The sequence below is a fragment of the Hemitrygon akajei genome, chromosome 10 (assembly GCF_048418815.1).
Source record: "Hemitrygon akajei chromosome 10, sHemAka1.3, whole genome shotgun sequence".
In the NCBI taxonomy this organism is placed as follows: Eukaryota; Metazoa; Chordata; class Chondrichthyes; order Myliobatiformes; family Dasyatidae; genus Hemitrygon; species Hemitrygon akajei.
In genome coordinates, this window is record NC_133133.1 from 144,746,949 (window position 1) to 144,761,668 (window position 14,720).

Below are 14,720 nucleotides of genomic sequence, written 5' to 3' on the forward strand. Positions count from 1 at the left end.
CTCCCGACTCATCCTGATGGCTGCACTGCTCTGAGCATGAGGCCTTAACCTGACGCCTGTTTGATATCCTGTTGTTTGTGCAGTGTATCTGAACGGGGATAGGTATTCAAACATTTAGCCGCCAGTCAAGGTGTGTGGATAATGTGCTCTATCAATCAAAATCCATGTTCAGAGTGGAAGATAATGTTTCAAAGAGGTGAAAGTCAAGCCATGGCAACTGGCTTGCTCGATTAGAATCTGTTAAATCAATCCAGCTGAACAACAAAACGATTGTTGCAGAGCACTGGGCCAGTGTAAAGGGGCTTTCTGCTTGATCAGGAGTGAGGGTAGAGTTTACTTAAATAGAGAACTCTAGTTAATTCAAAGTTTTGGGATAAAACAGAGGAAATGGAATCAGGATTAGTGAGCATAATAGAAGTGCCTCATGATTCGGTGAATTGTGAAGAGAGCAATGACGTTATTTCTTGATGAACCCTTCTCCAAGGATCAACTTAGAAAATCATCTCTCACTGATTTACTGCAGAATGAAATATGTAATACACCTGGCTGACTGGGCAATTTTCTACTGTATCACAACTTACAGCAATGTAGAAATAAATAAAAGTGTGGAAATAGACAGCAGATCAGGCTGCAATCAAAAGAGGGGAAAACGGAATTAATATTCCAAGTCAATGGGCCTTAATTAGAATTGATGAAGTGAGAACTGTTGTGCAGGATTTCCTGCCATTTCTGTTTCCACTTTCTACTCTTTGCCCCATTGAATACGACTCCCCAATTCCCTCTCGCCATTCTTCCACTCGCTTCACCTTCACCAAGCACCCCTCCCTTCCCCCCACCTGTTCCATCCATTGCAGAATGCTTCCTTCAGCAAGGGTTTTGTAGTAGAGGCCAGGTTAGCCTGCAGATTCCTTCAAAGCAGCTGTGGAGACTCCTCTGGGGCAAATTCACAATAAGTTTGCTTAAAGTCACAGTATAATCCGTTTCAGTAGTGAAAGGAAATTAGCATCAGCAAAATAGATACATTAAAATATTGAAGTATGTGTAAATCAAATCAAATATAAAAGACAAAAGTTGGATTAACAGTTTATTTTTGTACATAAGCATTAGGATTTTTCTTTCAAAAGAACAGACAAGTCAATCTACACTGTCATTCTTTGATGTTTCTAGGCAACCTACAGTATTATAAAACAAGGATTCAGTCACATTAATTGCCACTGTTTCACTGCAAAATTTATACAAAGTCTCGCTTTTCCTGTATTACATGGACAATTTTATTTTGCAAATGTGAACATTCATTATCCATTAGGGTTGCATCATGCCTAACAATAGTCAAATGTTTTTTTTACATAGGAACTTTGGTTGGTCTATAACTGTGTGTTATGTAGAGTAACATCTAAACCTCAGAAACCTTTATTTTTCCAACATAAAATTGAGTTAAAACATATTGCAGTGCTTATAATATAATAATTGAGAAAGTGCATTCTATTGATATATAATACTAGATTAAAAGACTTATGGAGAATTCACACTTAAACTGACTCATCCCACTGACAGGATTGAACAAGCACTGAAAAGATGAATGTTGTGCAACCGTGTTACAATCATACAAAACTAAAAAGCATATCTTTTGCTCCTGTTCAGAATTTGCACAAAATGGTATGCACATTGGTATAAATGCAGATGTAATTTCAGTTTTTAATATCATTGAGAACAGCATGGAGTTGAAATTCATTTGTACTGGTCCTGGAGAAAGTAAAGCACAAAGTTATCACAAAAGATTAGGAGCAAATGAGTGATGTGTGATATTATCTACTTATTTCCATTAGTTCCTTCTTGCTACTGCTCATTTTTGTTTTGGTGTTTTCTAACAAGTCTCTACATATTTGGTGTACTACTTTTTCCACCTGTATTCAGATACATTTAACCTCATTAAAATGGCTACAACATCTGAATAAAGAGGCATACATACAAGTTCCTTTGGAGTCACAGGAGACTGCATATGTTGTATATGGGGCAACAAATAATCTGCTAGAAGTTCACACCAAGTTGAGCAGTATCTGTGGAAGTTATGGACATATAGACAATTTCTTTCTCTCTCACAGATGCTCCTTAACTCGCTGAGTTCCTCCAGCAGATTGTTCATTGCACATGTTTCTTTTCTCTTTTTTACTTCAGAAGGAGTGTAAAATTAAGCCAGAATTTTAGGAGCAGCAGGATGTAAGTTCATTTTTGTTTTGTTTCATTTGAATTTTAAGCTGTTTTAAACATTTCTTTGTTTACATGCAGATGCCCAACTTATGAACAGCCCTACATATCCTTAAATATGTTTTTCTCTATGAACAGTGGAACTAGTTTCCTCTTTCACTCCACTTTTAATAATTGTTCTTTTTTATCAGTCTTTAGGACTTCCATTACAATACTGTGAAGGTATGATTATCAAATCAAGTCATTTTTGTTTATTTCCCAACTTAGGGACAAAATTGATTTAAGGATGTCTGTAAAGATGGAATCCAATCACTATGTGGGACAACCTGTATGTATTTTTATATTTTTAAATGCATTTTATGGGACTGTAATCAACCAAAGCTAAAAAAAACTGCAGATCTTCCATACTAAGGAAAGATGATGTTTCAGAAATTTTTATATTTCATACTTCATATTTCATACTTGGAAATAAAATGATGTGGTGCAGTTATATTCTGCAAAATCTGTTTGTTTTTATAGATTTCTCCTGATTTTGCTAACTTTTAATGTTCTACTGTATGCTAACAAAACTAGGAAATTTGGGTGTAAAATTGATACACATCTGTAACTTCTTTATAATGTTCTTTCTGTCATTTCCACCTTCATTTGCCTTCAAACTATTATCACATTACAAATACTGCTGTCATTTTCAAAATATTCAGAGCGCAAAGGGCCAATGAATATTGCTCACTAGTCTATTTAACCTAAAAATACATTTGCTGAATTTTATTAGAACTTAAAACTGTTTTAGTGCAGTGCAAAAAGAACACAGACAAACAAAAATGTTGGTTGCAGACTAACAAAGGTAATTCATGTTTGGCTATCACCTATTGTTGCTTGGGTGCAGGAAAATAATATACCATTGCTCAGCTGATCACCTGTTCCAAGTATCAAGGCTTTGCATTTTTATTAGTCTCTCCTTGGCATACTCCATAATGAAACCTAGTTACTCTAAGTTTGTTACTTGAAATATATAAAATGCAATAAGTGATTTTTTAAAAAAACTTTTATTCTGAATGTAAGTCTGAGAGGAAATGTGGATCTTTCAATAGCATGCAGCTTTGCTTTAAGCATCTTTCTTACACAGGTGCTAGTATCTGGGGAGCAGAGGTGAAGTATAATATTTTTCCTGTAATATTCAATGGTTAACCAGTGTGGTGCTGCAGATTATCTTTGTGTGAACAAAGCTTCTAGAACCAATTTTCTGAAATATACATGTAAACATAAACAATGTTGCGGTGAGACAGTTGCCCTGACATATAGTAGTCCATTTCCAGCTTTAAGATGGAAGTGAAGGGTCCAACAATTGGTTTCACCATTCGAACCACACCTGGAGGAGGAATGAGGGACAGATTATCACAGATTAATGGCTTGTCATTTTTACTGGCAACAAGTCATAAGTTCCCCACAATACTTATCCACTACACACAGGACAGATTGCAGTCTTGCTTAATAAACTACTTGTGATTCACCTGGATAACTACAATGGAACAACATGTGAGAAGATTACCACTATCCTAGACACACTTTAACAATATAAATAACACGCACAAAATACTGGAGGAACACAGTAAGTCAGGCAGCTTCTATGGTGGGAATAAAACAGGCAGTGATTTGGGCTGAGACCCTTCATCATGACTGGAAAAGATGGGGGCAGAAGCTAGAATAGGAAAGTGGGGGAGGCGAAGAAGTACAAGCTGGCAGATGAAAGATGGGACCAGTTCAGGAGGAAGATGGGTGGCTAGGGGAGGAGGATGAAGTAAAAAGCTAGGAGGAAATCTGTGGAAGACATCAAGAGCTGAAGAAGAAGGAATCTAATAGGAAAGGACAGTGGACCATGGGATAAAGGGAAGGAAGAAGGGCACCAGAGGGAGGTGATGGACAGGTAAGGAGAAAAGAAGAGATAAAAGCCAGAATAGGGGATCAAAAAAGAGAGAAGAAAAGAGGGGGTGAGCAGAGTAATTATTGTAAATTAGAGGTATCGATGTTCATGCCATCAGGTTGGAGGTTACCCAGATGGAATATGAGGTGTTGCTCCTCCAGTCTGAGCTTGGGCTCATCATGGCAGTAGAGTAGGCCGTGGACAGGCATGTCAGAATGGGAATGGTAAGTTGAAATGAAATTAGTGGCCAATGGGATATCCTGTTTTTTGTGATGGAAAGAGTGAAGGTGATCGGCAGAGTGGTCTCTTGATCTGTGTCGGGTCTCACCAATGTAAGGAAGGCTACACCGGGAGCACCAGATACAACAGATGTGCTGTTGCTCCTGGAATAACTGTTTCGGGGCCCTGAATTGTGGTGAGGGGGAAGTGTAGTGACAGGTCTTTCACTTGTTCACTTGCAGAGAGAAATGCCTGAAGGGATATCAGTGGGGAGGGAAGAGTGGTTAAAGGAGTCACATAGTGTGGTGAACTACATTTACCTGTCTGGACACGCCCCCCCCCCGCTGACTGCTCCTGTGGCTCCTCCCACAGACCCCGGTATAAAGGCGATTGGAGGCACTGCTCCTTCCTCAGTCTCCAGGATGTTGTGTGGTGGTCACTCGCTGCTTGTGCTTTCTTCCAGCCAATAAAAGCCTACCTTAACCCACGTCTCCGAGAGTTATTGATGGTGCATCACATAGAGAGTGATAGAATCATGGAAATCTACAGCACATTACAAGCCTTCGGCCCACAATTTCTACCGACCTTGAAACCTACTCTAGAAACTGTCTAAAATTACTTAGGGCATAGCCCTCTATTTTTCTAAGCTCCATGTACCTATCTAAGAGTCTCTTAAAAGACCCTGTTGTATCTGCCTCTACCACTGTCGCTGGCAGTGCATTCCATGCACCCATCACTCTCTGTGTAAAAAACTTAGCTCTGACATCCCCCTTGTACCTACTTCCAAGCACCTTAAAACTATGCCTCCTCGTGTTAGCCATTTTAGCCCTGGGAAAAAGCCTCTGCCTTTCCACACGATCAATACATCTCATCATCTATCAGGTCACCTCTCGTCATCGGTAGCTCCAAGGAGAAAAGGCCAAGTTCACTCAACCTATTCTCATAAGGCATGCTCTCCAATCCAGGCAACATCCTTGCAAATCTCCTCTGCAGTCTCTCTTTAGTATCAACAACCTTCTTGTAGTGAGGTGACCAGATTTGAACACAGTACTCCAAGTGAGGCCTATAGCTTTAACATTATCTCATGGCTCTTGAACTCAATCCCATGGTTGATGAAGGCCATCACACCCATATGCCTTCTTCACAACAATGTCAACTGTGCAGCAGCTTTGAGTGTCTTATGGACACAAACCCAAAATCTTGCTGATCCTCCAGACTGTCGAGAGTCTTATATAAAAAATGTGAGGGGTGGGAGAGCGGGAAAGATGTGTTTAATAGTGGGATTGTGCTGGAAGTTATAGAGAATGATGTGCTGGAGTCTGAGGCTCATAGGGTGCTAGGCAGGAAAATGGGCAAACACTGTCCATGTTTTGATGGTAGGAGGATGGGGTGAGGGCAGGTGAACGGGAAATGGAGGAGATGCTGATGAGGGCAGGCGAACGGGAAATGGAGGAGATGCTGATGAGGGCAGGTGAACGGGAAATGGAGGAGATGCTGATGAGGGCAGGTGAACGGGAAATGGAGGAGATGCTGATGAGGGCAGCATTGACAGTGGTCGAAGAAGAAGCTCATCCTTTGAAAAAAGAGAATTGACAATATAAATTCAGTTTCATTGTTATTTCTCTGCATACTACTGTTGTAATAGACCAACATATCCATAAAACAGCACAACAAACTATGACAATTCCTGTGTCACTAAATGGGGATAATATCAACAAGAGTATTATTTTCCTGAAGTTAACAAGTTGAAAAATTTTCTCATTGGTAAAGTGTAAATTGGGTTCTCAAGATAATGTACATAAAAGAATCTAATTGAAAGTGGCTTATCAGGAAAAGCTTTCAATAAAAGGAGAATTTTTGATGATGAATGCTAGGTTATATTTATTGCTTATCCTTAGTTACTTCGAGAAAGCAATTGTTCATTTTCAGCATGGACTTTTGCAGTTGTTGCTTTCTGATGATGAAGGTGGGTAGAACAAATCTAGGATTGTGATGCACTGGTGACAGAGAAAATGCCTAACCTGTGGCATGTTCCCATTGCACCTTGTTATTATTTTAGATTTCCAATTGTAGTGTTCTGATTCTCTATTTTATATCATCTATTTTAACCTTCTCTTTTTCTTTCCCCTCTGTTTACATTTGTGTCCTTTTTTATATCACCTACAGGCAGATCGATTGCAATAAGTTATTACTGGCCTCTCTCAGCTGGCGTCACTGTTATTTCTGTGATTCTGTTTATTCTTTCTACCCTTTTACAGGCATTTCTTTTGTTTCATCCACCCTTTCCCTTTCTTTGCAATTTAATAATTAGTTGAGTTCAAAGTTTTCTCAATTGTTGAAGGCCTCTAATATGAAATGTTAACTATTTCTCTCTCCACAACTACTTGCAGGCTTACAATTAATTTAATGATAACAACACCAACTATAAAGATCATCAGTAAGACCATAAGACAAGGCCATTTGGCAATCGAATCTGCTCTGTCATTCAATCATAGCTGATTTATTTCCCTTTCAACGTCATTCTCTTGTCTTCTCCCCATAACTTTTGATGCCCTTACTAATCAAGAACCTATCAACCACTGCTTTAAATATACCAAATGACTTTGGCCTCCTCAGCTTTTTGTGGCAATGAATTCCAGACTCATCATCCTTTAACTAAGAAATTTCTCCTCATCTCTGTTTGAGAGGGATTTCCCTATGTTCTGAGGCTGTGCCCTCTAAATTCCTGGCAGCGTCCTCATTCTCTATAAATACTTCCTGAGAATGTAGTCTGCTCAGATGGTAAAGTGCAGCTAGAAGTTGCGTTATGAAATCAAATAGCACATCAAATTTGTAAGCTAACATTTTACATTACCAAACCACCTTTGTTAAAAAACTTAAATAAAGATTTGAAACAGTTAACAATTCAAAACTCAAATGCAGTTTCCAGAGGTGTTCCTGCTCTCACAAGCAGTGGCAATCCAGATTTCTTTACAAAAATAAGGATTTTTCAAGCTGTCTGAACTCTGTTGTTTGGATAATGCAGGATCATGGACCCTCCTGTTAGGTTCTAGCAATCATATCATAAAACAACTGACTAAATTCAATACATTTTATTTGTTTCTTTTTCAATGTGGAGATGCCAGGTTTAATTTAACTGCTATTAAGTAAATTCAGCTGTTAAATAAATGGTTACAGATGACATTGCAAAGTCCACCTTATGAATTGTTGAGGACTGGCCCCCATATTGCGGTAACTCCATGAACATTCCCATCCTCAGTGTCGGCAGAGTCCAGCATATAATCTCAAAAGGAATAGTTGAAGTTCATGCAGGCATATTCAGGCACATGTATTTCGTGAATTTTTCACTTTGCTTCCTGCTTGGATTCCAATTATGACAGAAATCTCATTTAGCCATCTAGATTCAACTTATGTAATATCACAAATGCTCTAAACACAGCAAAAGCTATGGATCCCAATAACATCTAGGTGTACTGTTGAAGATTTGGACTCCAGAACAAGGTACATTTCAACTTGGCTGATGGAATCAAGGCTGGAAAGCTAAGGTTAAGCAGGGTACTACTTATATACTGTTGACACTCAATCCATGTTTAATGATGATATTATCAGGAAAGGTTAACTGACAACAAAGTATTCCTTAAGGTCGTAAAGAAACTTGGAAGCAAAACCATTTCAGAACATGTGCTGGAAACATTGGTGCAAATAAGATGCAGTCCCATTGAAGGGCATCACAGAACATATCGAGTGAGGAGACAAGATATCACCTCAAAGATCACAGAAAAATTATGGAGTTGAAAATGACCAGAAATACAATGAATTGTTGTTCCATTATTCAAAAAGGGAACCAGGGATAATCCTTGAAACTACAGAGCAGTAAATCTCATGTAAGATTCCGAATTTTGATTCGGAACAAGAAAGCAGCGGGAGAGCACCTAAGGATTTCCAGCGGGAAGACAACTCGGGTTCTCGGGAGTTCTTGGGGGAAGAGAGAGGCCAGACTGTGACGTCAGCCAGTTGAGCGCGAACAGTTTAAAAAGAAGGCAGCCATATCCAGCGGACAGCAGAGTGAAACGGCTTCGGCTCCACGGGCTTCGGCGGTAACGGGACGAGGTGAGGCAGTTGTTGATTACAAAAGGAGGTAGTATGTGTGTGAGGCCAGTTTTCTGTGGTCAGTGTCAGATGTGGGAGGTCCTGGAGTCTCCCGGCATCCCAGATGGCCACATCTGCACCCGGTGCATCGAGATGCAACTCCTAAGGGGCTGTGTTAGGGAACTGAAGCTTCAGCTCGATGACCTTCGTCTGGTCAGGGAGAGTGAGGAGGTGACAGAGAGGAGTTACAGGCAGATGGTCACTCCAGGGCCACGGGGGACAGAGAAATGGGTCACAGTCAGGAGAGGGAAGGGGAAGAGTCAGGTACTAGAGAGTACCCCTGTGGATGTACCCCCTTGACAATAAGTACTCCTGTTTGAGTACTGTTGGGGGGGACAGCCTACCTGGGGGAAGTGACAGTGGCCCTTCCTCTGGCACAGAGTCTGGCCCTGTGGCTCAGAAGGGTAGGGAAAGGAAGAGGAAGGCAGTAGTGATAGGGGACTCTATAGTCAGGGGGTCAGACAGGTGATTCTGTGGACGCAGGAAAGAAACTCGGATAGTAGTTTGCCTCCCAGGTGCCAGGGTATGGGATGTTTCTGATCACATCCAAGATATCCTGCGGTGGGAGGGAAAACAGCCAGAGGTCGTGGTACATATTGGAAGAGGTCCTGAAAGAAGACTACAGGGAGTCAGGAAGGAAGTTGAAAAGCAGGACCTCAAAGGTAGTAATCTCGGGATTACTGCCTGTGCCACGTGACAGTGAGAATAGGAATAGAATGAGGTGGAGGATAAATGTGTGGTTGAGGGATTGGTGCAGGGGGCAGGGATTCAGATTTCTGGATCATTGGGACCTCTTTTGGGGCGGGTGTGACCTGTACAAAAAGGACGGGATGCACTTGAATCCTAAGGGGACCAATATCCTGGCGGGCAGGTTTGATAGAGCTGTTGGGGAGGGTTTAAACTAGTTTGGTGGGTGGGGTGGGAATCAGAATGTAGGTGCAGGGATTAAGGTAGAAGGATAAGGGCATGATGTTAAGAGTTCTGAGTTGATGAGGAAGGACAGGCAGGGGACAGAACATAATTGTAGCCAGTTAAAGGGGTTGAAATGTGTCTACTTCAATGCTAGGAGTATTAGGAACAAGGAGGATGAACTTAGAGAATGGATTAGTACGTGCAACTACAATGTTGTGGCCGTTACTGAAACTTGGTTGGAGGAAGGGCAGGATTGGATGATGCAGGTCCCGGGGTTCAGGTGTTTTAAAAGGAATAGGATGGGAGTAGAAAAGGCGGGGGGAGTGGCATTGCTGGTCAGGGATAGTATCATGGCTATAGAAAAGGAGGACGCTGCAGAAGGAGTGTTCACGGAGTCAGTCTGGGTGGAAGTCAGAAATAGGAAGAGATCAATCACTGTGCTAGGAGTAGTCTATAGGCCCCCAAATAGCCCTCGGGACACCGAGGAGCAGATAAGTAGGCAGATTTTAGAATGGTGCACAAAATACAGGGTAGTAGTTATGGGTGATTTCAACTTCCCTCATATTGACTGGCACCTCCTGAGTGCAAGGGGAATAGATGGGGCTGAATTTGTCATGTGTGTTCAAGAAGGATTCCTGACGGAGTATGTGGACCAGCCGACGAGAGGAGAGGCTATACTGGATCTTGTTCTGGGTAATGAACCTGGTCAGGTGACAGACCTCTTGGTGGGGGAGCATTTTGGTGAGAGTGACCACAACTCCCTTAGCTTCAGCATAGCTATAGAAAGAGATAAAATCAGACAAAATGGTAAAGTGCTTAACTGGGGAAGGACTAACTTTAAAGGGATGAGGCAGGAACTAGCGAGAGTAAATTGGAAACAGATGTTCAAAGGGGAAAGCACAGAAGTAATGTGGGAGAAGTTTAGGGACCACTTGAGCTGGGTTCAGGATAGGTTTGTCCCATTGAGGCAAGGTAAAAATGGTAGGAAAAGGGAACCGTGGCTGACGAAACGCGTGAGGCAACTCGTCAAAAGGAGAAAGGAAGCATATGTTAGATATAAGAAGCAGGAAGTAGGAGGGGCTCATGAGAAATATAGAGTAGCCAGAAAGGAGCTAAAGAAAGGACTTAGGAGAGCTCAAAGGGGGCATGAGAAGGCCTTGGCATGTAGGATTAAGGAGAACCCCAAGGCGTTCTATGCGTATGTGAAGAACAGGAGGATGATGAGAACGAAGGTGGGACTGCTAAAGGATAAAGAGGGCAACATGTGCCTGGAGGTGGAGGAGGTTGGGGAGGTCCTAAATGAATACTTTGCTTCACTATTCACAAGTGAAAAGAATCTTGATCAGGATGAGGTCGAAGTAGAGCGGGCCTGTGTGCTGGACAATGTGGAGATTACAGAAGAAGAAGTGCTGGATCTTCTTAAAAACATCAAGATTGATAAATCCCCAGGGCCTGATGTGATAGACCCCAGGTTGTTGTGGGAACTGAGAGAAGAGATCACTGGAGCATTAGCTATGATCTTTGAATCCTCATTGGCTACAGGGGAAGTGCTGGAGGACTGGAGAATGGCAAATGTAGTTCCCTTGTTTAAAAAAGGTAATAGAGAGAAACCTGTGAACTATAGACCGGTGAGTCTTACGTTGGTGGTCTGCAAACTACTGGAAAGGATTCTTACGGATAGGATCTACGAGCATTTGGAGAAGTACAGTCTACTCATGGATAGTCAACATGGCTTTGTGAAGGGAAGGTCGTGCCTCATGAGCCTGATTGAGTTTTTTAAAGAGGTAGCAAAAGAAATTGATGAGGGTAGGGCAGTGGATGTGGTCTACATTGACTTTAGCAAGACATTTGGCAAGGTCCCTCACAAGAGACTCATCCAGAATGTCATGAGGCATGGGATAGGTGGAACCTTGGCTGTTTGGATAAAAAATTGGCTTAAAGGAAGAAAGCAGAGGGTAGTTGTGGAAGGAAAGTATTCTGCCTGGAGGTTGGTGACTAGTGGAGTGCCACAGGGATCTGTCCTGGGACCCCTGCTATTTGTGATTTTTATAAATGACCTGGATGTAGAGGCGGGAGGATGGGTGAGTAAGTTTGCGGATGACATGAAGATTGGAGGAGTTGTGGATGGAGCTGCAGGTTGTTGAAGGTTACAAGGAGATATAGACAGGCTGCAGAGTTGGGCAGAAAAATGGCAGATGGAGTTCAATCCGGATAAATGTGAAATTATGCATTTTAGAAGGACACGCCAGAAGACTGAGTACAGGATTAATGGTCAGTTACTTAAGAGTGTGGATGAATAAAGGGACCTTGGGGTTCAAATCCATACATCCCTCAAGGTTGCTGCGCAGGTTGATAGGATAGTTAAGAAGGCCTATGGGATGCTAGGCTTCATTAACAGGGGGACTGAGTTCAAGAGTAGAGAGGTCATGTTGCAACTCTACAAATCTCTGGTGAGACCGCACTTAAAGAGTATTGTGTTCAATTCCGGTCACCTCATTATAGGAAGGATGTGGAAGCTATGAAGAGGGTGCAGAGGAGATTTACCAGGATGTTGCCTGGTTTGGAGAACAAATCATATGAAGCTTGGTTAGCAGAGCTGGGACTTAATTCTCTTTGGAGCATAGAAGAATGAGAGGGGACTTGATAGATGTCTACAAGATTATGAGAGGCATAGATAGGGTGGATAGTCAGTACCTGTTTCCCAGGGCACCAATAGGAAACACCAGAGGACATATGTACAAAATTAAGGGAGGGAAGTTTAGGGGAGACATCAGGGGTAAGTTTTTTTACACAGAGGGTTGTGAGTGCCTGGACTGACTTGCCAGGGATGGTGGTGGAGGCTAAAACATTAGGGGTATTTAAGAGCCTCTTGGACATGCACAAGAAAAATAGAGGGTTATGAGGTAGTGTGGGTTTAGTACTTTTTTTTAAGGATTATATGGGTTGGCACAACATGGAGGGCCGAAGGGTCTGTACTGTGCTGTAGTGTTCTATGGTTCTATGGTTTGATTCTATGGTAAGAGAGAATTCTTTGGGATAGGATTTATGGGCATTTGGAAAACCATGACCTAAATAGGCAGAGCCAGCATGGCCCTGTGCAGAGCAAGTCTTGTTTTACTGACTTGATTGAAATTTTGACAAGATGAAGAAGGTGATTGATGAAGGTGGAGCTGTGATGTGATCTACATGGATGTTAATAAGGCATTTGACAAGGTCCCTCATGGGAGGCTTATTCGTAAGATTAAGACGCACTAGATCAATGATGAATTGGCTGTTAGGATTCAGAACTGGTTTGCCCATAGAAGACAGGGTGGTGGTTGACAGGACTTATTCTAGTTGGAGCGCTGTGTCAGTGCTGTTCTGCAGGGATCTGTACTGGGATCACTGTTGTTTGTGATGTATATAAATGAACTAGATGAAAATGTACATAGATTGGTGGGCTAGTAAGTTTGGAGATGATACGTAGATTAGTGGTGCTGTGGATAGCATTGATGACTGGCATAGAATACAGTGAGTTATAGATCAGTTGCAGATATAGGTGTGGAGAAATAGCAGATGGAGCTTAACCCAGCCACATATAAAGTGCTGGCCCTTGGTAGGTCAAATGTAAAGAGACAGAACACTGTTAAAGGCAAAACCCTCAATGAGCAGAGAAATCATGGGGTCAAATGTTACAAATAGAATCATGTATAACATGAAATGCTGGGAATTCTAAATCGAGTAGCAGAACCTCTGTGGAAATTCACCCTCATACAACCTTGACAGAATTCCTAGAGATTGATTGGCCACTCACTGTAGGCAGTTCTGAACAAAAAAAAGATATTGCTAGAATAGATAAATTCCATACATTTAACAGAATAGCAACTTGGACAAGATACTATAAAGTATTATACAAATGCTAAATCTAATTACCAGAGTTATTTCATATTTCTTTATGACAGAGCAGGAGGCCATTTGGTCCATCAAGTTAATACTGGTTTTTGGAGCAATTCCACTCAATCCCATTCCTCCATCCATTTTTCTCTAATCTATTATCTCTCACATACTCATTAACACTTCCCCTGATTCTCCCACCAACTTTCTACATTAGGAGCAATTTACAGTAGCCAATTAATATAACAACCAGCATGTGTTTGGGACGTAGGAGAAGCCAGATGGTCATGGCGAGAATGTGCAAACTCCACACAGGGGGCACCTGAGATCAGGATCAAACAGTGATTGCTAAAGCTGTGAGACAGCTGCACAGCCACAGAACCAGTGTGAGAAGGGAAATATTACATAAGCTAACCGGCTATATAAATGGAAATAAAGTAAGAGAGTAATGTCAAGATAATTAATGACATAAAAACTGTAAATTACTTTATGAAGAAACAGAAACTGGCAGAACGAGTAGCTAATGAAGGTGTAATTTGTTATGATTATGTGTGAGGTAATGTATTATGCAAGATTTGTGAAATAGGAGCATATATTAATAAAGTGAGGATTAAATTTTCAGATTATAATTCTGTTAATATGTAAACAGGTGTTGTAATTAAGGAGTTTAATTATCCTTGCATATTATCAGACGTGCTGCAGGTAAATTATAATTCCATATTTTATCAGGGCTTCCTGTGATATTTATCTTTATTTTCTAAATGATAAGTTAAGTGAAATTATAAAGAAAACTAAAGATTAATTCAGATATGATGATAATGAATTCCTTTTTATCCCTATTTACAGTAAGTGCTTTAATTTCAGTTAAAAGGCAGCTCCAACTTTATGTAACAACTAGAAATGGGGAAATCTATGGGAAAACATATTGTGGAAATAGCTGCAGTATTCATGCATTCCTCAGCATGTGATAGGTTGTAGATTAAAGTCAATAACAATACTGAGAGAGTGGGTACTTCAAAGGGTGTGCCCTCCAGCCTGAGACAGTATCCACTATTGTCCATTCACCTGTGCTGTAATTCTAAACTATTACAAAATTCAACTTTTTTCTTTCAGAAAAGCAACTTAAGTACTTTTCTGCAGTGTTCATTTAGGATGGCTACAAAATGATGATGGCCCCAAGGAAGACATTACAGATGTTTCATTGTTAGCGTCTTTGGGGTTGAATTTTCATGATGCTTCTCCAAGTGTCTCTAACGGATTCAATACAGTTCTTTGAGAAATGATACTGATAAAGGAAATAACGTGATTTCGTGTACATGAATTTTCTAAGGACACTTGGTGAGATTTCACATGGGTGTTTGTGGTAATTTTGAATATCAGGGGTATTGTAGAATGGGTTATATGGAACTTGCCCCTTGGTCTCATTTTCATTTCCACTGAC

General features: G+C 41.1%; 1 protein-coding gene across 1 annotated transcript in view; it reads right to left on the reverse strand.

The window, feature by feature from the left end:
- Positions 1–1,071: 1,071 nt before the first annotated feature.
- fbln1 (fibulin 1) overlaps positions 1,072–14,720 on the reverse strand; it is a 117,725-nt gene continuing 104,076 nt past the window's right edge. The window contains exon 18 of the mRNA XM_073059233.1: positions 1,072–3,574. Within this exon, the coding sequence (XP_072915334.1) occupies positions 3,435–3,574 (140 nt within the window). The 3' untranslated portion in view covers positions 1,072–3,434. The remainder of the gene's footprint in view (positions 3,575–14,720) is intronic.